At 41.1% G+C, this 22,921-nt stretch overlaps 1 protein-coding gene across 3 annotated transcripts in view; it reads left to right on the forward strand.

The window, feature by feature from the left end:
• Positions 1–12,635, forward strand: part of LOC143283726 (protein FAM234B-like) — a 36,805-nt gene extending 24,170 nt beyond the window's left edge. For all 3 annotated transcript variants that reach the window (XM_076590016.1, XM_076590007.1, XM_076590025.1), the window contains exons 10-14: positions 4,231–4,419; positions 5,364–5,439; positions 7,310–7,459; positions 8,362–8,463; positions 9,779–12,635. In XM_076590016.1, the coding sequence (XP_076446131.1) occupies positions 4,231–4,419; positions 5,364–5,439; positions 7,310–7,459; positions 8,362–8,463; positions 9,779–10,029 (768 nt within the window). In that variant the 3' untranslated portion in view covers positions 10,030–12,635. The remainder of the gene's footprint in view (positions 1–4,230; positions 4,420–5,363; positions 5,440–7,309; positions 7,460–8,361; positions 8,464–9,778) is intronic.
• Positions 12,636–22,921: the final 10,286 nt, after the last annotated feature.

The raw sequence follows: 22,921 nt of genomic DNA on the forward strand, positions 1-22,921 counted from the left end.
CATGGTTTTAGATGCCACCCTTAATAAGGTGAGTAATCTGCATTAAAAAAACAGAAGAGAGAGAGAGAGAGAGAGAGAGAGAGAGAGAGGTCAAATTTGGCAAAATGCAAGCAGCTAAAGCAACACATTTCAACAGTTAAATGTTTTAATGGAAATACTTCAGCTTGATTCAGATTCACCACAACATTCTGACCAAGAAAACTGTCAATTCACACCTTACTGGTACCTCACTCTTGTTTAAAAAAAAAAAAACTGACTGTAAACTTAAATGCAATTTAAGCACTGGTTGAATGCACTACTTGTGCATAACTGAATTACTCATGATACAAGTTTATGTGCTCAGAATGTGAATTAAAAATGGAACCAACAAATTTTGGGTGATGCAAAACCAAGAAAAGGCATTCAGCAAAGAGACATATTTTCCACTAAACCTTTCAATTAAATGTGAGTATCCTAATTGAGTTACATATGGTCAATGGGAAACATTTTCACAGTAATCAAAATAATAATTAATATTATAAATTTAAAGCCACCATTTATTGACTAATCATTAAAGAAATCTAGTACTCCAGTACTACAATCATGAACATTAACAGAAAATGTACAAGCTTTTGGTTGTCCTTTGATTTGTGTGTGTGTGTGTGTGTGTGTGTGTATGTGTGTGTGTGTGTGTGTGTGTGCATGTGTGTGTGTGTGTGTTGAGGGAGAGCGAGTGCTGGATGGGGACTGTTGGGGGGGTGGGGGGGGATCATGAGATGTGTCACTTGTTATTCTTGGCCAAGTTGTTTCTCCAAAAGCCTAATTTCCAATAAGAGTTTCTCTTTTTGTAGTTTGTGGACTTCAGCAGCATGCTCAATCTCTGCCTTCAGTTGTTGTTTTTGAAGTTCCTTCAGCTCATTGTCTGCACTGGCAGTACTCTGCAGTTGGGTCTTGATGATCTCCTTTAACTCTGTTGACACAGTCAAATACTTTGTGTACAGTTGTTCTGTCTCACTCTCTGCAGGGGGCACTCTGGTAAAGCGACGACGGCCTGATGATAAACCAGCAGGTGAAGAAGCTGAAGCATGTGCTGATGGGAAAGGCAGATTTGTTGAAGGCTGCGATGTCACTGTGGCAGATGGCAGGGATGTGGCAGATGACAGGGATTTGGCAGATGGCAGGGATGTGACAGTGGCAGATGGCAGGGATGTGGCAGATGACAGGGATTTGGCAGATGGCAGGGATGTGACAGTGGCAGATGGCAGGGATGTGGCAGATGGCAGGGATGTGGCAGATGGCAGGGATGTCACTGTGGCAGATGGCAGGGATGTGGCAGATGACAGGGATTTGGCAGATGGCAGGGATGTGACAGTGGCAGATGGCAGGGATGGGGCAGATGGCAGGGATGTGGCAGTAGTATATGGCAGGGATGTGGCAGTGGAAGATGGTGGGGATGTGGCAAAGGGCCAGGGTGTGGCAGTGGTAGATGGCAGGGATGTGGCAGTGGTAGATGGCAGGGATGTGGCAGTGGCAGATGGCAGGGATGTGGCAGGAACAGCAACTGTATTCCAGACAATGTGCCCTGTATCATCCGAAACAATCAGAATGGGCATTTCTTCCAGTGTTGTGTCAGGATTTGGTGGAAGACTGATGGAACACCCTGAAAGAGAAATACAAATTCAAAGCAAGGAGAAATACAAATTCAAAGCTAATTGAAGACCTATTTTATTTCTATTATTTGTTCAACAAATAAGACTAATTTAAAAAGAGAAGTGAATATCTTCCTAAGGCCATTAGGTTTTAGAGGCATTATGAATAATGAGGTGTTTAACAAATGAGTGATCACGTCACCCCTCTGACAGGGTTCTATTGCTTTTATTCCTTGGCAGCAAACCTGATACTCAAACACTCAGGTCCAGAGAAGAAATGGTAGTTGAAGCACCTTTTACTTATGATAACAACAGCATGGCGTTAGGCAGAATCAAACCTGGAGCCTTTTGTTTCCAAGTTCAACAATTTAAACACTCTGCCATGTCATCTCACATAAATGATTAATATTTCTTTTTTATTATATTTCACTGGTATAAGCTGCCTTTTTTAATGTTCCTTATTTTGTTGTTGTTATTGTTGTTGTTGTTTAATGTTCATTCATTTTACTTGTGGCATTGGATAACTGGATATAGGACTAAATTTGTTTCAGCAAGAGCATCTTCATATAATAGGTTACTTTTTTTTTATATTACTTAGTCAGAAAATTTTAACAAAGTAGAAATCAAATCACACACACACACACACACACACACACACACACACACACACACACACACACACACACTTCTCAAAGATTCACATGAATCTCAAACTGTACATGGTAAACTTGCTGTTAGAACTGATGTACACATTGTGGAAAATATGAAACTAATGTTAAAAAAAATAAATTAGAGAGTGGGGATGGGGTGGGTGTAGGGGTTTGGAGTTGTGGTTTACCTTACTCATTGTGTTAACTACTGTATGTCTCCTTGTTACTATGGGCCATATGGCCTGGAAAGACTGAATAAAATTATTTGTTATTTTTATTGTTGTTGTGTTATTGTCACACACACACACACACACACACACACACACACACACTAGCACATCTCCAACCTTTATCCCAGTAATAGGCCTTTTTTTCCAAATTGTATGTAGTGTGACACCTACAGACGTTGTGTTACATAATATGTAATCCAACACCCCACCCCCCACCCCAACACACACACAGATGCATGACAGCGAAATGAACATTCTTTGCTTAAGTGTGTTTTCCCCTGCCCAAATCTCCAAATGGATAAGTCATCACATACCTTTAATTTCACCTTCTCTGGAGTCAATGCTGCCTTCCTTGATTCCTTCAATCAGTGCTGACCCCTCAAATATATCAGCCATAATGTCTAAGTTAGGCATCTCCTCTGACTTTCCAGAGCCGGTAGGAGGGTTTTTCCGGGCTCTCAGTTGTGATTTGGCCTCAGTAGACAGTTTCGACCATTTCTCTTTTATTTCACTGACAGTTCTTTTCACTGTGCTTACCGCATTCACTGCATCCGTGATCTGCTGCCATGCAGTTTGTTTGTTTTTGTTTGAAAGAGAAGCACGCAGCTTGCTTTGAAGTATCTCCTTTTTGTTTTTGAATTCTTCGATCAAAGTCAACGTCTCGCTTGCTGAGAAATTGGCCTTCCTAGGTTTTTTAGCTGCTGGTGTTGCCTCCATCTTGTTGAATCCAACAGTGTGAAATTCTCGGCAACTGAAAGCAGGCCTACGTGCTTCTTGGAAAAAAGAAAGGAGACACTTCAAGGAAACGGGGCAAACTTATTTTCGGAACGGGATTTCCCAATGAAACAGCCTTAGCTGGACAGGTAGCTATCTGCCCAGTTAAATTTGCTTGTGCAACGCAAATCTTTAACTGGCCAGCTACGGCTGGTCCGCTAAGCTAACTGCCCAGATAAGAAGCTGATCAGCTAGGCGTTAGCGGATCAGTTTGTTGTGCAACCGGCCCCATGTAGGCAGCCATACACTGTTTTCAGAGGTTCCTCATTTGAAAGACTTGCGTTTAGACAAGAAGTTTTTGGTTCTTGAACTGAGTTTTTGTTCTGCTCTCTTTGCCAGTCGTATCATTCAGCCAGGCTACACGTTTTGTTGCTAATTCTATGTATTTGTGTTATATGTGTTTCATGTGAGGCAAGCGTAGTGTCTCTCTCCATCACATATGCATGCACGCATGCAAACACATGCACATACACAGACATATGTACACATGTGCACGCATGCACACACACAGTGACACACATACAGACATGCACAAATTTGCACACACACACTTTTATGCACATGCACCCCCCCTCCTACTGCCACCCCTCCAAATACACACACACTCACATAAAAACACTCTCTCTCTTTGTCTCTCTCTCTCTCTCTCTCTTTTCTTGTGGTAACTCTTTTTTTTCTTTCAGTATGGTTATACACAAAAATTTTATGCCCCAGGATTGGGTGGAAAAAAACCACATGTTGATGCTTATTAGATTTCCTGCTTAAATAAAATTTCATTTGCTTTTGATTCATTAGATAAAATCTCATTTTATTTTGTTTCATTTAATTTCATTTCTCTCTTTCTCAGTCATATGCACGCGCTCACGCGTGTGCGCGCGCACACACACGCACACACAACATGACACACGCACTGCCCTCTTTCAGCAGTTTCTATTCCTGTCCATACAGGTCAGCGTAATGAGTGGCAGGGACGGGGGCGTACTGTGGGAGAGACAGTGTCAGATGGTTGCCTGGGATTCGCCCCTCACCCTGCACACCACGGGTCCTCACGACCTGTTCATCGTCAGGATAGTAGCTCTGCCACGGGCAGACTCTACCACCTCCTCTGCTGGTCCCACCACCCACGGAACACGACATGTAATAATAACAGGAAATTGCTGTGGTTATGAAAATGGGCGATGGAAGTCAGTTGTGACATTTCATTAATCATGCTTGTTCACTTGTCAGTTCACCTAGTGTGGTGTGTGTGTGTGAGAGAGAGAGCGAGCATAAAACTGGTAAATTTGTACTATGATCAACAAAATAAAAGAAGCAAATTATAACAGTGAGCTGAAAGTAGGATTCAAGACATGAGTATTCATGGTTTCTGTGAGTACACGCCCATGGCAAGACAGACACTGGCAGACTTTATCTCCCTTCATTAAAAAAAAAAAACAATACAAAAACCAGTATCATTGCACTGGAATAAGAACTAGGAAATGAGACATGAGTACCTCGTTTCATAATCTCTTGGAGTACACACTCAGGTCACAAGGGGATGAAATGGGTTGACTGGCTCAAAGTGATTATTATCAGGCATTGCTGAACACCACCAAAGATAATCAACAGCAGTACAGTCTTTGAGAGAATAAACCCGAGTAGAGATGTGAAAATTGTTGTTTTTTGAGGGGTCTGGGGCTGGGAAGGAGGGATGTCATGATGGTGATGCCACTCAAAGGATGCAGAAGTTGAGACAGCAAAAAAAAAAAAAAAGAGAAAAAAAAAAAAGAACACATCTTAAAATCAGCAAACAAGGGGGTGTAAAAAAAAGAAAAAGAAAAAAGCATGTCTGACCACTAAAAACTGTTGTTGCTGCTTCAGAGAAATATTTTTTCAAGTTGGGAGGTTGGCGCATACATACATACGCACATGCACTCACACACGCATGTGTATATGCAAACAGATGCACATCACTCCATTCTACACAATTACATGAATGACAGTGAGTAAATGCTTAAAAAAAGACATTGTCAGAGTTGCACTGCAGTAATAGAGTTTTTTGTTTGCAAGGAGAATGGTCTCGGTTGTGTTTCTGTGAGCAGAAACGCCATGGTGCATCCCATGCAAGTCAAGTGTTCAAGCCCAACGATTCTTCTCTGGAAAGTTTCCAGGAAGCATGTATGTCTGACTGGTTGACTCACTTGTGTAAACAAAATGAGTGTATGTTTTAACCCAGTGTTGTCTGTGTGTGTCCGTGGTAAATTTTAACATTGCCATTTTCTCTGAAAATACTTTGTCTGCCAATACCAGAATTGACCCGCTTAAACATAGTATGGAAAAAAAATCTTCACAGTCATACCAGTAACAGGTTGTAAATCTCCAGAATTAAGCTGTATTTCTGAATCATTAACAGTTTATTTTGTTAAGATGTGTTTCAGAATCTGAAAATTAAAAAAAAAAACCCAAAAAAAACGCTGTCCACTGAGTTTGGTTGACCAGAAGGTAGGCCATTTTCAAAGACAACATGACTTCGTGTTTCTTGTTCACAATTAAAAGGAAAGAAACACAAATTCTGGACAGAAAACGTACAGTGATACTAACTACACCATCGATGTGGTTACTGTATACAAATAATCTAATTTGGACACTGAATTAACTGGAATGAACATAAAAGAAAAATTGAATCGATCATTTCTTTTCAGCCTGTTGTAGATTGGTTTGTTCAGATCTAGAGATCTACAATGTGTTGCAATGTGCTTGAAGGAGATGGCAATGTTTCCTTTACTGCCGAAATAAAAGAATAATCGAGATATAATAAAACGCACAAAAAACATGATTTAAACGGCGTTTTTACATCCAATACAATCACATCTATTTATCTCACGAAGAAGAAAACGTCAGCATTGCTTTAAGTTTTAAATTTAGTCTTTAACGTTGGATGTGTCGCAGGCTTGGGGATTAGTCTGCTTGCATCTGAACATGCGTGGTTCGATACCGCTCGCATGCCCTTTTTTTTTTTTTTTTTTTTTTTTAAGTTTGTTCTCCAAAGCTTATCTGAAATATATATAATACAGAGCACTTTTCAACGATTTTTTAAATCTTTTTTTTTCTCTCATGATTCCTTTACTGAATAAAGCACGAAGCACAAGTGAGTCTAGAATGCTTTGCCTATTGTTAATTTTACCTTTGTATTATTTTTGTTAAACACATGTTTGCATTTGTAATGTGTTAGTGGTGTCCCCAGACACCTTTTGGGTTCTCCTTGTATTGTGTGAATATGGTCTTAATACAGCTTTGTTTGTCTGAATACCACTTTGTATTTTGTTAATGGTGTGTTGATTTTGTATTTTGTTAATGGTGTGTTGATGACAGATGTGACACCATCACAGTGAAAATGAAGAGCACTTATGTTTATTAATTTCCATTAATGTTGACATTGCCACATGAGACAGCCATTATTCAAGGTGATGTTGGAAATGCTTCCACAGTTTTGCTGTGAGTTTCCCTGAAGCCAGCATACTGAAGTGCATTTAGTTTGATTATCAGTAACCTGTGTAAACATGGAAGTAAACACTAAGTGGTAATCATTTTAAAAGATTTGATTTACCACTTGCCTCAGAACCCATTCTAACCTTTTTGATGTGGTTTTGATTCATGACTGTTGGTTTCTAGCATGAACTGATTTCCATTATACTGTTTGCATTTGCATACATTGTGCTAGGAAGTACACCAGCAAGACTGATGTGATCTGACTTTGTAAGATATATTTCATACTTGCCAAAAAGAGATCATTTGATATATATTTACCAGTGTGTAAAGCATTAACAGCAAACAGATGTCAATTACAACATTCTTTTTTCTTCTGATTTTGAGGCTGCCCGTGATTTCATTTTGTTAGAATAATGAAATTATTACTATCTGCTTTGTCTTCATATCTCATTTTAAAAATCTTGTTTCGTCATATATGTTGAAAATCTCCCCAGACTGATTCTGTTCACTGTTTGTGTATCTTGTGTTAATTGCAATCTCTGATTCTGTTCCTGGCCAGGTGATGACTCACAACGAGTATATTTCGAGAAACACAAATCCTGTTCCATGGACCTGAGTCAGTGGGAACAGGAGGTGCTTGTGATGGACAAACCAACCTGTGATTCACCTCAGCCTATTCACACTGTTTTTCCCAAGCCATTCCACTACAGTAAGTGTTGCACAGTTGATACTGATTCTGAACAGATCATTGGTTATCAAACTATGTGTTGTATAGTTGATACCAAGTCTGAACAGAACATTGGTTATCAAACTATGTGTTGTATAGTTGATACTGAGTCTGAACAAAACATTGGTTATCAAACTATGTGTTGTATAGTTGATACTGAGTCTGAACAGAACATTGGTTATCAAACTATGTGTTGTATAGTTGATACTCAGTCTGAACAGAACACTGGCTTTCAAACTATGTGTTGGATAGTTAATGAGTCTGAACATAACATTGGTTATCTACTACATGTTGTATAGACAATTGATACCGATTCTATTAACAACAAAAAGCAAAACAAAAAAACATTGGTTTCTAAATTATGTGTTGTATAATTGGTACTGATTCTGTACAAAACAGTGGTTACCAGACAATGCAGATGCAAATCAGTATGAACAGTTTTGAAGCAAACAGTTTAGTTTCTTGAAAGGAAAAGTAACTTTGTGTTGATACACATGTGTGTGCTTGTATAAAAGGTTTGGTGGTAGATTGGTTAGAATGTTGGATGCTTAGTTTGAGGGTCCTGACAGCACATGGTGGGTTAAGAGTGGAGATTTTGCCAGGTCTGTAGATGTGCAGACCTGCTTGTACCTGAACCCCCTTCATGTGCTTATGCATACAGATCAGTTAGGCACCTTCAAAATTCTGCAAACCATGTTGATGATGAGTTATTGAAATAATCATGGAAATACTCAGTATGCACCATCTCTAACTACTGGTCTTTGCATATGTAATGAAAACCAGCTTTGTGTGCATGTGTTGCATTGGCTTATTTTCTTCCTGATTTCTGCTAAATAATTCTTTCACCTTGCAGTGTATTTGACTGTTCAGTATTCTGATGACAGCTTTACCTGTGAAAGAGCCTGGCCGACATTGTCATCAGTTGAACCCCATCAACAGAAACCTGGCAGATGTATGTGTTGTGTCAGACATTGAAGGAAGGACTGGTGAGTCTCAAAAACCTTTTTGTTTTGAACAAGTTTAAGATTTTCTTATGTGCTTGTTAATTTAGTCCTGCCATCAATTATCCTAACTTTTCTGTTGCTGAAATGGGTGTTTGGAAATAATCTTTCCATATTACATCATACACATGAGAATTGCTTGCTAAGTTTAACCAGTATTCTTTCTTGGGAATCAGTATTCTTTTATGATTATTCACTGTTATTTCAATGTGTCATGGCAGAATCTGAACTTCTGGTATGGTATGTTTTTGTCAGTCATTAGGATTGGAGGCCCCATTTTGGCATGGTGTTGTGTCCATGGGGAAATGCTCTTCATTCCAAGTTTCTTCACTCTGCCCACATGTGAATGGGTACCTAACTAATTGAGGAAGGTTAAAGTAGTGGAATGAGGGGATTGGACCTATACCTTCCAATGTGTAGCCGTAGACACAGTGGATATGAATTCACAGCCCCATAGTTTGTAAGAGGCAATTGACCTTTAACCAATGATATTCAGAAATTTGGTTTTAGACATTTTGATCTTGGTGGCCTTATCCCAATAAACACACAGTAAGTATCAGTTATCACTGTTGTATTTTACTTCTCACTGAAACTATTTCAAGCCATGACTTGAGCACATGTCTGAACTGTTTTGGCTTCAACTTGCCAAAATTGTGGCTTGAGGATGGGACGCAACTGTGGCTTGTGCCTGAAGTGCAGGGCTGGCCGCGGTGACTTCCCTTTGCCCACATGCTGAGCCGAGAGACATGACCACTGCAAAAAAAATGAATTCATGAAATATGTAAGGTGTCACCTTAGATACCTGAATTGTTGATATGGGCACTCGTATAGACGAATCATAAATAAACGTCATCTGCATTTTTTTGAATATATGATTATATTTTGAATAGCTGATTTTTGTTTTTAAAAATGTTAAAAGAAACAGCTGAAAAAACTTAAGAGAGTGAGCTTTGTGTTTTTACACTGAAACTCTTGGTGAACAGAAAATGATTTCATCCATCCAGTTTTGGAAGAAGAAAAAACAGAAATGAAAGGCTTGGTGGGTCAGCTATTTGATTGGAGTTTGGATTGGCTTATTTTGAGAAACTCAAACCATCTGTCAGGAAAATACTGGTCAGTGTAGGGAAAAAAAGTTAGTGCAAAGCATTGTTTTGATGTTCTTTATTGTCAGAAAAAGTGTATGCATGCTTACGTGTGAGTGCATTTTATTTCAGCTTCTCTTCTCATTGGTTTGTGTGCCATGCTTTGATCCTTCCTGTCATAGTTTTCTATCTCAAGTTTGTGTACCTGTTTTGACCAGGAGCTGTAGCAGATGTGGATGGGGATGGAGAACTGGAATTCCTCCTGTCAGAGGTGTCAGTGACCACATTGGTCGAGGAAAACTATCGTGTCGACAAAGATCGCAGTGATCTTTACATCTCCCGCATATCCTTGGCTCCTGTGTTGAAGGGGAAGGCAGAACTGTTGCCTGCAAAGGAACAGCCTTGGAGACAGTTCATGGGGTCTTCAAGGGACAGTGTGTACAGGCCACCAAAGAGAAACCAGCGCTAAAGGCAGTGAGGCCAAGAATGATTTCAGAAGGAATGGTGGTGGTATGAGAGACTTAACTGTGTCAGTTCAAAAGGAGTATTGAGACGTTCAAAGTATTGATGTGTATTATTTTGCATTGCTGTTTTTGGTTTTTAATGTGTGTGTTTGTGAGTGTCAGTGTGTGTGTGTGTACATGTATGTGTGTGTACATGTGTGTGCGTGTGTGCATAACAAAAAGAAGCAGAAGGCCTGGTCCAAAGTAACGAAGAGAAGCAGTAGCCCTTGTGCAAGGATGATATATTCTCAGAGCAACGTTCTGACACCCCTCCTCTCCCTGGTCATTTTCTGTTTTGCCTTTGTTCCTGTCTCCTATCCACCTGTCACAGTTCAGTCTTCATGATAGTCAGTCATTTCTGACAATGATCATCAGAGGAGACAACTGGTTTCCCAACTGGGCTAGAATTTGATTACAGTTGATAGTGTCTTGCCCAAGTTAAATCCCCAATCTCTTAGCCAAGAGGGCTTTAGGACAGTCAGTGTTGGACTGGTCCCCGAAGGCCAACTAGCCCCCAAGACTGCACAACAAAGTGCCCGTATAATCTTGTCCCCTAGTATCTTTCATTTACAAAAGACTAAGCTGTAAATGAATTCCAATTGCAATGATTGATCACACAGCTCTCACTCAGCTGTTGGCCCAGCTGTGAGCTTATTTCAATCTCTGATATAAGCCAAGTACAGCCTGCTGTTTTCACAAGAGACTTGCAGTGCAGTGTGCAGGATTAGGCACCAGTAGATTTTGATTGAAGAATTTTCCCTCTGTTCTTAAAAAACAACAAACACTGAAATGTCAGTTGGCTTGTATTGGAAAAAGTGTCAGTTGCTTTTCTTTTTTGTCCTCCCCTCTCTTCCTCCACTATTTGTTTTTTGGTCTTTTCCCTCTCCCATTTTTACCCACTCTTTTTCTAATAATGTTATTTTCTATTTCTGTTTGATTCAGAACTATAATCACTGTGATTAGCATCAAAGCAATAGGAACAGGTGGAAATAAACATGTAATGTCCCATTTATCTTTTTTGTTCTATAAATTTGACCTAATTGGATTAATAAGTGTGGAAGTTTAAGACTGACTACAAGACAAGGTATGTAGTTTCTCTTTGCAAGGTCAGTCTTTTTTTTTTGTCTTTTTTTTATCAGTGGGTAAAATTCAAGAAAGGTAGGAAGGAGGATTTGTCTTATACTTTTCGGGTCCATGGGTTATAGCAATGGTACAAGAGTTCATTTGTAGGGCAGACCTGTGGAAAAGGTGTCTGAGTATAGATGTAGATATATGTATATATAATCCAAAAGTCTGCAGGTGACAGAAAGCAAGCTGATCTGTCTCAGTTGCGTGTGTGTATTCTGTATGTTATCTGCAGACTTTTGTATTTGACCCCTTGACTGTGAAATAACTTGCACTTACAAATTGCCATTAATATGTCTACACTGCTCATAGACATTTCACATATGAATTGTGCAGCACAACAGCTTGAAGTAATAAAATTGTTTGATTTCAACAGTTATTTTGTGTTTTTATTGGGTGCTTAATCAAAGTGGTTCAGTATTGATATATATGTCTGTATGTATGTTTATATAGCTTGGTTTCAAATTTATACCTTTTTTTTTTTTTTTAATCATGTATGTTTGTGTTTCAATTATGGTACGATATTTTTGCCTGTTCTCTTACTGTGCTTACTGCATGTGGATGATTGTGATTATTGTATGCAAGGATCACATCAACTTAGTATTTAAGCATTTTACATCTTTTATGTATTCATATTGACTGACTGTGATTCTCATGCATAGCTTGTGTAATGTACACCACATATAAATTTCTCTTGTTGAAGAGATGATAAAGTATTCTGAATTCTGTTCACGAGGTATAGGAGTGGATAATGAGTGCAGAGCTTTTATGAAATATGTATACATATATCTATATATGTTTACATTCATACATATAGAGAGAATGTTGTGTGTGGCTGCGGAAGTTTAAAGAAGGCTAGTTGGAGGAGTGAGAGCTGGTTGTAGGGTCTCCCCCAACACAAGAGAATTGTACTGGAGCTCAGGAAGCTGGTCAGTGAGTCTCCACACAGCACATGGCATTTCTTGTGGGGAATGTTCTTTACCATGTGAAAGCAGTCAAGTTATATATATATATAAAGTAACCTGCTAGCCAGGAACAATGAAAGGAAAAACTCTGTGTCTATCTGTTTACAGTTATGACAAGAGGATGAAGATGATAAATTGATTAATAATTATTTGATTTAGGTATTTGTTTAGGGATTGATTGAAGGATGAATCTTTTGACTATAAGATGAGAAGAGTTTCTTGTTACATTGTCCTTTCAATAGAACATAAGAATTAAGATTCCAATGTTCATCAGTTTGAAAGATCTGAATAGACAAGAAGAGATTTTATTACAGAAGGCTCTGAAAAGTTAGAGAATATCATGTTTTGTATTTTTATGTTATTAAGGGAAATTTTGTGGGGTATGATTGTGGAAATGGAGTAAATGTTGATGTAAATAAAATATTCCCGTGAATGGAGAAAAATAACAGAAGGTCTGGTGTTGATGCAATTCAAGGACAGACTTCAGTGGTGTTGCAAGCTGCATAAGGTGTATCTCCAGTTATTCAGAGAGGAAGCAAAAGAGATCTTGACCACAATAAACAGAAATTTCAAATGCAATCCCTCTTGGTACCTCCAGATGTTCTGATATCAGAAAATTACCTGAAAAATACCAACTCTAACCATTCCACACATAAGGCCTATTCTAGAAAGACATAAGATTTCAAACATTGTTTGATATTTTGGCATCCTCAGCTTCCCAGTTAGAACAGGAATTCATTCGGGCTCTTCTGGTAGGGAAAATTTAACCTGCACAGCCCCCAAGCACGATTAGACTTTCACTCACTTTGGGTCATAAAGTCACCTAGCCAACGTTTATTGACTTGTATCATTTTTCCTGATAATCATGATTAATGTATTCACCTTGATAAACAAGGTGCATCTCTCTCAGATGACTTGTTACAAATCCTTCTTGTGAATTTGTCATTTTCTGTGTTTGGGACAAATGCCAATTCACTTCTGGCATGTATGCAGTGTACAATGCTTATCTTTTGTAAAATGCTGATACATAATTTTTGCATGGCTTTTTTGTGTTTTTTGTGTGTTTTTTTTCTTCTTTCTTCCGTTCAGGCAGGGGAACATGTGACATGGTGTTTGCTGTACGCCAGATGCAAGAGAAGTGCCGTGAGCAGAACAAGGAGCTCCACATGGTCTTTGTAGACCTGACTAAGGCCTTCGACACGGTGAACCGCCATGGTCTGTGGAAGATCCTCCTAAAGTTCGGCTGCCCAGAGAGCCTAATCCAGCTGATTGCGTCCTTCCACGATGGCATGCAAGTGAGAGTACAGGAAAATACTGACATGTCGGATCCGTTCCCTGTGGTAAATGGAGTGAAGCAGGGCTGTGTCTTGGCACCTACACTGTTCTCCATTCTCTTCTCTGCCATGCTGATTGATGCCTTCCAAGACTGTGACCGGGGCATCTACATTTAGTTTTGCACAGATGGCAAACTTTTCAAACTGCGGCGACTCCATACCAGGTCCAGGGTGTTTGAGGCACTGATGAGAGAGTTCCTCTTCGCTGATGACTGTGTGCTTGCTACACACACCCATGAGGACATGCAGTTCATTATGGACAGGTTCCCAACCTCCTGCAGGCGCTTTGGACTCACCCTCAGCCTCAGCAATGCCGAGTCTATGTACCAACCGGCTAGCTCACAGAATGCCAGTGCCTGCCCCCCACCTGCAATCAAGATCAGTGACACAGAGATCAAGTCAGTCGACAAGTTTTGCTACCTGGGCAGCATCCTATCCAGCAACGGAGCCCTTGACGTAGAAGTGACGCTGCGCATCGCCAAGGCCAGCTCCGCCTTTGGCACACTCAACAACAGGCTGTGGAACAACAAAGGCATCAGGCTCAGCACCAAAATCAAAACCTACAGAGCTGTTGTGCTGACCACCTTGTTGTACTGCTGTGAAACATGGACGACGTATCGCCGTCACATTCAACAACTTGAGCAGTTTCACCAGAGATGCCTATGAAAGATCCTCGGCATATAGTGGCAAGACAGGGTCTCCAACCTCCAGGTCCTGAAGAGGAGCGGCCTGCCCAGCATCGAAAGCCTGCTGATCCGGTGCCAGCTATGCTGGACAGGACATGTTGTCCACATGACAGACAGCAGGATCCCGAAGATGCTTTTGTATGGCCAGCTGAAATAAGGCCACCGTGAACTTGGAAGACCCTGCAAGCGCTTCAAGGGCACCTTGAAGACAAACCTCAAAGCCTGTGACGTAGAGATCGCTTCCTGGGAAACTGATGCCCTTGACCGCTGTCACTGGAGGATGCTGTGCTCTAGTGGCATAAAGACGTTTGAAAACAAGAGAATACTGGCCATTAAGGAGAAGGAAGCAGGGCTCAACTTCTGGAGACGTTTTCCCATGCAACACCTGTGGGAAGTGCTGCGCATCCAGAATCGGCCTCTTCTCCCATATGAGGACACACACCGACAGATAAGCCTGCCTGCCTACTCATCCGTCGGGCCGACGGGAGACTCCATTATTATTATGTTTTTTGTTGTTGTTTTTTTGTCTTTCGACAGATATGTCTTAACCAATCAGATGATATGGCCATTGAAATTGATTATGAGCACAATGCCAAATGTATTTCATTGTAAAATATTAGTATTTATTACATGAAATATGTAACATTTTCATGTACCCTCATGGGGTCTCCTGAAATAAGCACATATTAGATTTCTTGTCTCCACTGACAGCTTCACCTCCTCCTGGCAGTCAGATAAGTCAGTGTTGAGACCTATATCCTCTATCATGATTCTTTCTGTTGCACATTTTGTTTGGAACATGGAGGTGATGACAGCTTAGTCTGTGAATCACCACTTTGTACAAAACAGCTGTAGAATGTGCTTTGAAAGTGTCAACCTACCAGTGTTCCATGGTGTGATTTTTTAAGGTTCCACGGGAAGACGAGGCTGATTGTTTAAGTATTGTTATCTGCTACACAAAAAAAAATGAATCTGAAGATTGTTCATTCTTCAAAACAGAATTTCACAAACTGCAAACATTTCATGTTGAATCAAAGCTAACAGTACCAACATCACTTCAATTAACCCAGTTCCTCTCTATCATGGATAAAGGAAAATCTGAAATGTTTTAACTTGACAAATATCACATTGGGATATCTTCTGGCTCAGTAGCTGGGGTGAGATTCCAGTTGGGGAGATATTGATATAACCTTCATTTGTATTGGATTGTATTACATTTTGTCACAACACATTAATTTTTCTGTGTGAAATTTGAGCTGCTTTCCACAGGGAGAACATGTCACTACAGTGAGAACGCCACCCCCTTTTTTTGCCTGCAAGTGTATTTGTCTTCCTATCACAATGGATTTTTCTCTGTAGAATTTTGCCAGGGACAACCCTTTTGTTGCCATAAGCTATGGGACATCTTCCAGTGGTCAATAGACACAGATCTACCACATGACTAGCGCAGTGCAAGCATCTCATGTGCCTTCAGAAAGGAAACAAGCAACAGGCCGTAAATTACAGACCCATCTCCTTCACATCTGTCTTCTAAAAACTGCTTGAACACATTTGCCACCACCTGCATACGTTCTTCAAAGAGCGTAACACTTCTACTCCCCTGAACCATGGCTTCAGAGCTGGACACTCCTCTGAGACCCAGCTTTTTAACCACCATGTACGACCTCTTCTCTTCTTTTGACAAAGGCGCCCAAGTGGACCTGGCTATTCTTGATTCAGCAAAACCTTTGACACCATGCCACACAAGAAACTGTTCCATAAACTGTCCCACTATGGTGTCAGAGGCCCCATACATTGCTGGATCCAGAACTTCCTTACAAATCGCACCATAAAGGTTGTCTTGGATGGTGAGGGCACCAGGAATCACGTGAAGTTGCGGTTAATTCTGGTGTCCCACAGGGTAGGATGCTCGGCCCTTTGTTGTTCTTTGGTCTCATCAATTACCTGTCAGCAGCAATCAAATCCCAAGTACGCCTTTTCCCAGATGACTGCTTACTGTACCACCAGATAAGGACCTTCTTTGATCATCTTGCTCTCTTGGGGGACTCGAAGCAACTTGAGAAGTAGGCAAAAGACTGGGGCACATGCTTCAATGCAAAGAAATGTTATATTGTCACAATCAATAAGACTGACTTTTATCAGTTTGCAATCTTTGTGGCGAACTACTACAAAAAGTCACTACAAATCCTTCTCACGTCGCTAGGGCCACAAAAAGCCAATTTCACCCTCAGCTTTTTGCTACGAAACTTGCGACACTGCCCACAAACCTGTAGGAAGACCGCATACACATCACTCGTGCAATCCATCCTTGAGTATCTTTCTTCTTATTCTTCCTTTATACAGCCAACATCATTATATTGATGATTCTGTTGTAGTTTGGAGAGGTTGCTGAGGATTGTGCTGTTGTGAGGATTTGAAAGAAAAAAAAATGGCGACCTGGCCAGCCAGTGCACGTTCAGCGTGCACTGACATGTCAAGCCTCTACATCAGCTGTTGGGTGTGTGTGGGGGGGGGGGAGATAGTAATTTTGGAGTGTGTGGGTGGTTAGGAGGAGGGTGAGGGGCCAATGCTGGGCGAGAGGAGGGAGGGGTGTCACTTTTTAGAGATGAGAGGCCAGTCTGGACTTGAAGCAGTCCTGTGACTCGGCTGTCACAACTTCCTGAGGCAGCTTGTTCCATTCTGGTATTATCCTCGGGAAGAATGCCATCTGCCTGTACAGTGTTGTGCAGAAGGGAATGTCGTAGCTGAGGCTGTTGTTTGTCCTAGAGCTCAGCCTGCTCTTAGATGGCTTGGGCAGGTTACTTGGAGCTGATGGAGATGAGACCATGGTGGAATTTGTAGAACATCTCCAAGTGGGCTTTCTTGCAGCGCTGTTGTAGGGGAGGCCAATTGAGTGAATCGAGGATGGAGTCCACGCATGATGTTTGGCAGTGGCGATTTGAGAACCATCTTGCTGCTCTTCGTTGGATCTTCTCGAGGGCCTCAACCTCGTTTGCAGTGCAGGGATCCCAGACGGTGGCTGCGTACTCAAGAAGTGGGCGAACAAGGGATTTGTTCGCAGTTTCCTTTGTCTTCTTGTTGTCGATCTTGAGGTTGCGCCGGACGAAGCCTAGGTTCTTGCTGGCTTTCTTGGTGATGGAGTCAGTGTGGGATTCCCACTGCATATTGTCCTGAATGTTGACGCCCAGGTACTTGGTGGTGCTGACATTTTCAATCTTCTGTCCATGCAGCTCATACGCAGGGATGGTCTTGTCCCTTTTTCGGGAAACTCTCAGCGTTGAGCACTTCTGTGGATGGAAGTCCATGGACCACTTTTCCTCCCAGGTGGTATGGGAGTGTAGATCTTCTTGCAGCACTTGCTCGTCCCTTTTTCCCTTGATGGTCTTGCTGCACATGGTGTCATCGGCAAATAGGCGGATCTTCGACTTGATACCATCAGGGAGGTCATTTATGTACATAAGAAAAAGACTCGGCCCTAGAACCGAGCCTTGAGGGACGCCAGATTCCACAGGCAGAAGGTCAGATCTTGTTCCTTCCACCACAACAGCCTGCTGTCTGTCCTTGAGGAAGTCCTTGATCCAGGCATTGGTGCGTCCTCTGATGCCGTAACGACGTTGTTTGTGGACATGTCGGGTATGGCTGACTTTGTCGAACGCTTTTGAGAAGTCGAGGACGATAGTGCCCTCCTGGTTTCCCTTCTTTATCTCTCTGGTCGCTTCATCCACATACCCTAGGAGTTGAGTCTCACATGACCGTCCGCGTCGGAAGCCGTGCTGCTCTGGACAGAGAATCTCATTCTTCTCAAGATGGGACATGATGTGGCTGGTGATGATGTGTTCCATCAGCTTGCAGGCTATGCAGGTGAGGGAGATGGGGCGGTAGTAGCTGCTATGTATTTTTCTCCCTTTTTGAAGACAATATTTCGGGACCCCTTCCACCAAGGCGATGTAGACAAGACTGAAAGAATACAACATTGAGCAGCACGCTTCATGAACGGAGACAACAGGAATAAAGAACCCAGCTGTGTCTCAACCATGCTGAAAGAACTACAGCTTCCAAGCCTGCAAGAGACTTCTGCTTCCCCTTAAAATGAGGGGTCAATAGCGGCCCTTCCACCTGGCCAGTTCACTAAACAAGCAACACACAAATGCCGCGTTCAACCCAGGCGCTTTGCTGATTTTGTCTCCAGCAACTTCGTGGAGAGGTCAGCCTAGGCAAAATGATACAGCATTTGAGGTTCTAGAAATAAAAGCTGAACAATTTAAAATCTCATTCTTCGTAAGAACAGCTGTAGACTGGAACAACTTAAGCGACGACCGCATGTTGGCAAGGGTGCAGGACCACCATCACAGTGACAGCAGCATGCGAACTGTGTAAAAAGGTCCAGTAACCGACATTATTCCAGAGGTGTCCTGGGTAAGGTCAATGACTGAGGAAAATCTTATGACTACCTATGATGAAACAGATAATTCACTGAACATTTCATCAGGAAGTATCACTGTCATTTTCCATGATCACCTTGTCTTTGGGAACCACATTGCATGCATGGGGTCCCTCACAATTTTCTGATGAACAAAAGATAAAGGCATGCTTAAAGAAATGACGGAGAAAGATCAAATCACGATTGTGACATTGTAAATAGAGACTTCGACGCAGGTATTTCAATATAATCCCGAAACAGATGAAGCAACAGCCAGCAGTCTTTAGAGTTTCCCAGTTGAGAATTCGCGTGTCAAATTATGAAGATCCAGAATAGCAGACAAACAAAAGGTTGTGTATTTCTTTTCAAAACCCTACCACGTAGCTGCCATACCAATTCAGGATGGAAAGACAGTGACCTCAGACTGGTATGTCAGCCACTGCCTACCTATAATATTTTGAGGCATGGTGCAGTCAGTGTCATCATGTGGAAACCCGGTGGTTTTTGAAGAGTGGGAAAAGGTGTGAAAGCTGAGGGGGGATACATCGATATGCTAGAATGGACATTTTATGTTTCAAGTGCGCCCACGTGAGTGCATTCAGATGCTTACCGAGCACCCTTTCCTGTGAAACCAGTTCTCAAGGAAGATATTCCATACATAAAACTTGGTGAATTCACAGATCAAATTTCCATTACACATTATGTAGTGTCTGGAATAGCCAGCCAACTTACTTCAATGGAACCATGTAATGGCTGCTTGTTTTTAAAAATTTCATCTGGTATTAGTTTTATGACAAGCTATATGATAGCAATTGTTTAATATGTTAACAATGAATAGAAATTAAACAAATTGAAAAAGTGGTCACATGCACTATCCATACAAAAATGTATACTCACATTCTCTCACATGCATGCATCCATAGTCAGAATTTTTTTTTATTCAGTAAGAAGTGTACGTATGGGTGGATTTGATATGTACAAACAGTGTAATTTGTCTGTGTGTGTGAAGCCACGGAAATTAATGATACCTTCATCTTTCTACAATTCTGTTATGTAACATGTCCCTTTACTGTCCACAGTTGACACATAACTGATTTTACCAAAATACTCGCCCAGCACATTCTGAGGTTATCATATACTTGCACATACATATGAATGCATGCATGTGCAGTCAGAAACACGCACACCAGCACAGTTTTTGAACAGTTTTTTTTTTTAATTCTGTTGTGACAGTTTAGAAACATGCACACAAGCAACAGCTTGTGGACATTTTTATTCAATTGTGATAATTTTTTGTTACATTCCAGATACTTCTCTCAGCCAGGATTCTTCTCGTTTCAACAATGAAAATTTGAGTGTCTGGATAAAGATCTGTGATATTTTATATTATTGGCATACAATACAAAACGTTTTCAATAAACTTCAGTTATATGAGAATGAAAGACAAGTTCATATATCTTTCAAACGCTGTTTTTAGTTACAGGCAATTAAGTGCACACGGGCATACAACGCACACAGAACACTTTTTTTTTGGCCATACATTTTCACTAACATCCAGTCATTGCGTTTGAATAAGAGAATTTACATCTCCATGATTTTGCAAATCATTATTGGTGGCTACAAGGACCGTACAGCGCATTACAATTGGTCTGTTGGCTGCATTTCAATATTTTGGAATGTCTTTTTGATCATAAACGTAAAATACACAACACATAACACAGATTATATGGAAAAAATACAAAAACGTTACCAGAAAAGGATCTGTCTGTACATAGGAGACTAACTTTATGCTATCACTGGACCCAATTTTGCGTAAGATTATGCCCAGCATCACTCTGCCGTGGACACAGTTGTAAACAAAGTGAATATGGAACACGATTTGCCTTCTTCTAGTTATGGTCCCTACATTCTCTCCCATTTCAGCAGATCAAATATTTCTGTTTGCTACCTTCAGAGAGAATATAAGATAATCTCTTCTGATACCCATAGATAGACAAAACTATGTGTCATTTTGCAGAAACCACATGCCTCTCTTTTCCACGACACGTTCATGATCAAGGAATTTTCCAGTCACCTGATGAGACCCAATCTGTCTCCGTGAAACACTTGGTAAATAATTATGTGAAAAGCAATGCTAGAAAAATATATAATTGAATTGATAAATATACATAATTAAATTCTAAGTTTATTCTTTGCAGAATACGTGAGATTGTCATAAATACTTTGTTGACAGCAAAAAGTATATACTGGCAATCCAGGCAAAGGTATAAGTTTGCTTGTGGTTGCGTTTCTTTCCCTATACAGTTTCATTTTGATTTCAAAATGAGGTGCTGTATTGTGCATGTGCGTGCATGCACTGTGACTGTACAACCGTATGTAAGAACAATGTTTAATTACCATCCTGAATCCTTAGTATGTGACGTCCCGAAATTCTTATTGTTTCGAATTTAAGAAACCCAACCAATATGCTGCAATATTAATGACTTAAGCCTTTTTTGATGGTGAATTACTCTATATTTCTTTGGAAAAAATGCGCTCCTGGTTTGGCTTTGGAGATGGAAGGCTACGCTTTTTGCGCCCACAGATTCGTCGCTCAGGGCTTGCCGACTGTGCTCGTTGGGCTTTGGACTTGTCCTTGACCATCTTCACACTGGCTTTAACCTTAGAATAATTAAGCTGGTCAACAGTTGCCTCTGCCAATCCGCGTTCAAACATTTGTATGTTGGCTCTGAACTGAAGTGACGGCATTCCTTCCCTGTTGTTTGCTCTCAAGGCTCGCTCTGCCTCGTGTTTTTCCTTCTCCTTCTCCATTTGAGCTTTGGGATCAAACACAGAGGCTGCTTCGCTGGGTGTAAGCGAATTTTCTTCGCATATTTCCACGTTTTCTGGAGGGCACTTGGCAAGCCCAGTCTCTCCTGCAGCAAGCACTGCGTTATTTTCACTTATTGGGCAGATAAGAGAGCCGCGGACCAGTCTGGAGGAAGGAAAGGATGTAGATCGAAACAGTTCAGGGTTTGTGGGTTCATGCGATTCAGAAGCATTATTTTTATCTTCCACTTGATTCATCAGTATCGTGTGATTATATTCCGTTGCGTGATTATTTTCTTGATTTGACTCGGTATTTTTGGCTTCTCGGTGCTGCTGAAGTATTTCAGCATCAACGATGTAGTTCAAACGCGTCATCTTTGGAGGTACAGGCGGCGGTGTCTTCCCGTTTACTGCCTCCATGCGCTGTTTCTCAGCTCTCTCTGCCTGCCGTCTCCATCTCACTCTTCTGCGAGCTGAACTTTCTCTTTCAAATCCATTTGTCAGTTCCCCATTCACAAAACTGAATCTCTTTTCAGACGACTGACGGGTCTTCGTGGCGTCAACTTTAGTTAGCTGCACTTCAGGCTCTTCATACTTCAAATAATTGAGGCGTCGTGTGGACACATTTGAACCGACGTCTAACATATCAATCAGTGTCGACCCTTCTTCGTTAACAGAATCTTTGCATGTTTCGTCTGGACCGTTTTTGCTAGCTTCTTGATCACTAACTTTCGTTTCCGTTGGGTCGACCAAGAAAGGTGTTCCGTCCATGATGATTGGGGATATTTGTTTTGAATCTGTTTCTTTTGTTACGTTGGTATTATTTTCTAATTTGGAACGATTCATAGGGCCAAGCGGCTGTTGTTCAGAACTCTGGTAAGTATTTTCTCTGGTCCAACCGGGATATTCTGCTTCAAAAACCTGATGTGAATCTTGGTTTTCATTCTCGGCAGGTTTATCTTTACGTCCAGTTATTCCTGCCAACACTGATTCAATGTGAATTCTTTTCCGCTGCCGGAGGTCCTCTCTTCTTTTGCTCTGGCGTTCAAGAATAGCCTCCAAACTTCCTTCGTCGAGAACCTTTCCACTGCTTGACAAAAATCTGATAGCATGTGATTTCGATTCTGCATTATCATTTTGTTTTTTTTCGGTGTGGCTAATAGGTATGTTATTACCCATAGCGTTATCAGCCGGTAGATTCTTCTTCTCCTTTCCACTGAATGCTTTTTTATCATCACGTGTTGGTGATTTTCCTTTTGCTGTGTAACTGCTACCTATATTAAATGATTCATCCTTACCACCAGAAAGCTCTGCAGAGGCTCTACTTCCTTGTATTGCACCTGTGCTTGGAACATTCACACTGGAATATTGTAATGCAGTCTGTGCTTTTTCGGTGGGAACGTTCGGCTCTCCATCACAGACATCTTGACTTGTCTGGTTAGATTCCTTTGGTGAAGACTGCGGATAATCAGGTTTGCTTGCATTTGTGGTTTCCACACACTTTGACTCCATTTTCTGTC

Source organism: Babylonia areolata, chromosome 1 (assembly GCF_041734735.1).
Source record: "Babylonia areolata isolate BAREFJ2019XMU chromosome 1, ASM4173473v1, whole genome shotgun sequence".
Classification (NCBI taxonomy): domain Eukaryota; kingdom Metazoa; phylum Mollusca; class Gastropoda; order Neogastropoda; family Buccinidae; genus Babylonia; species Babylonia areolata.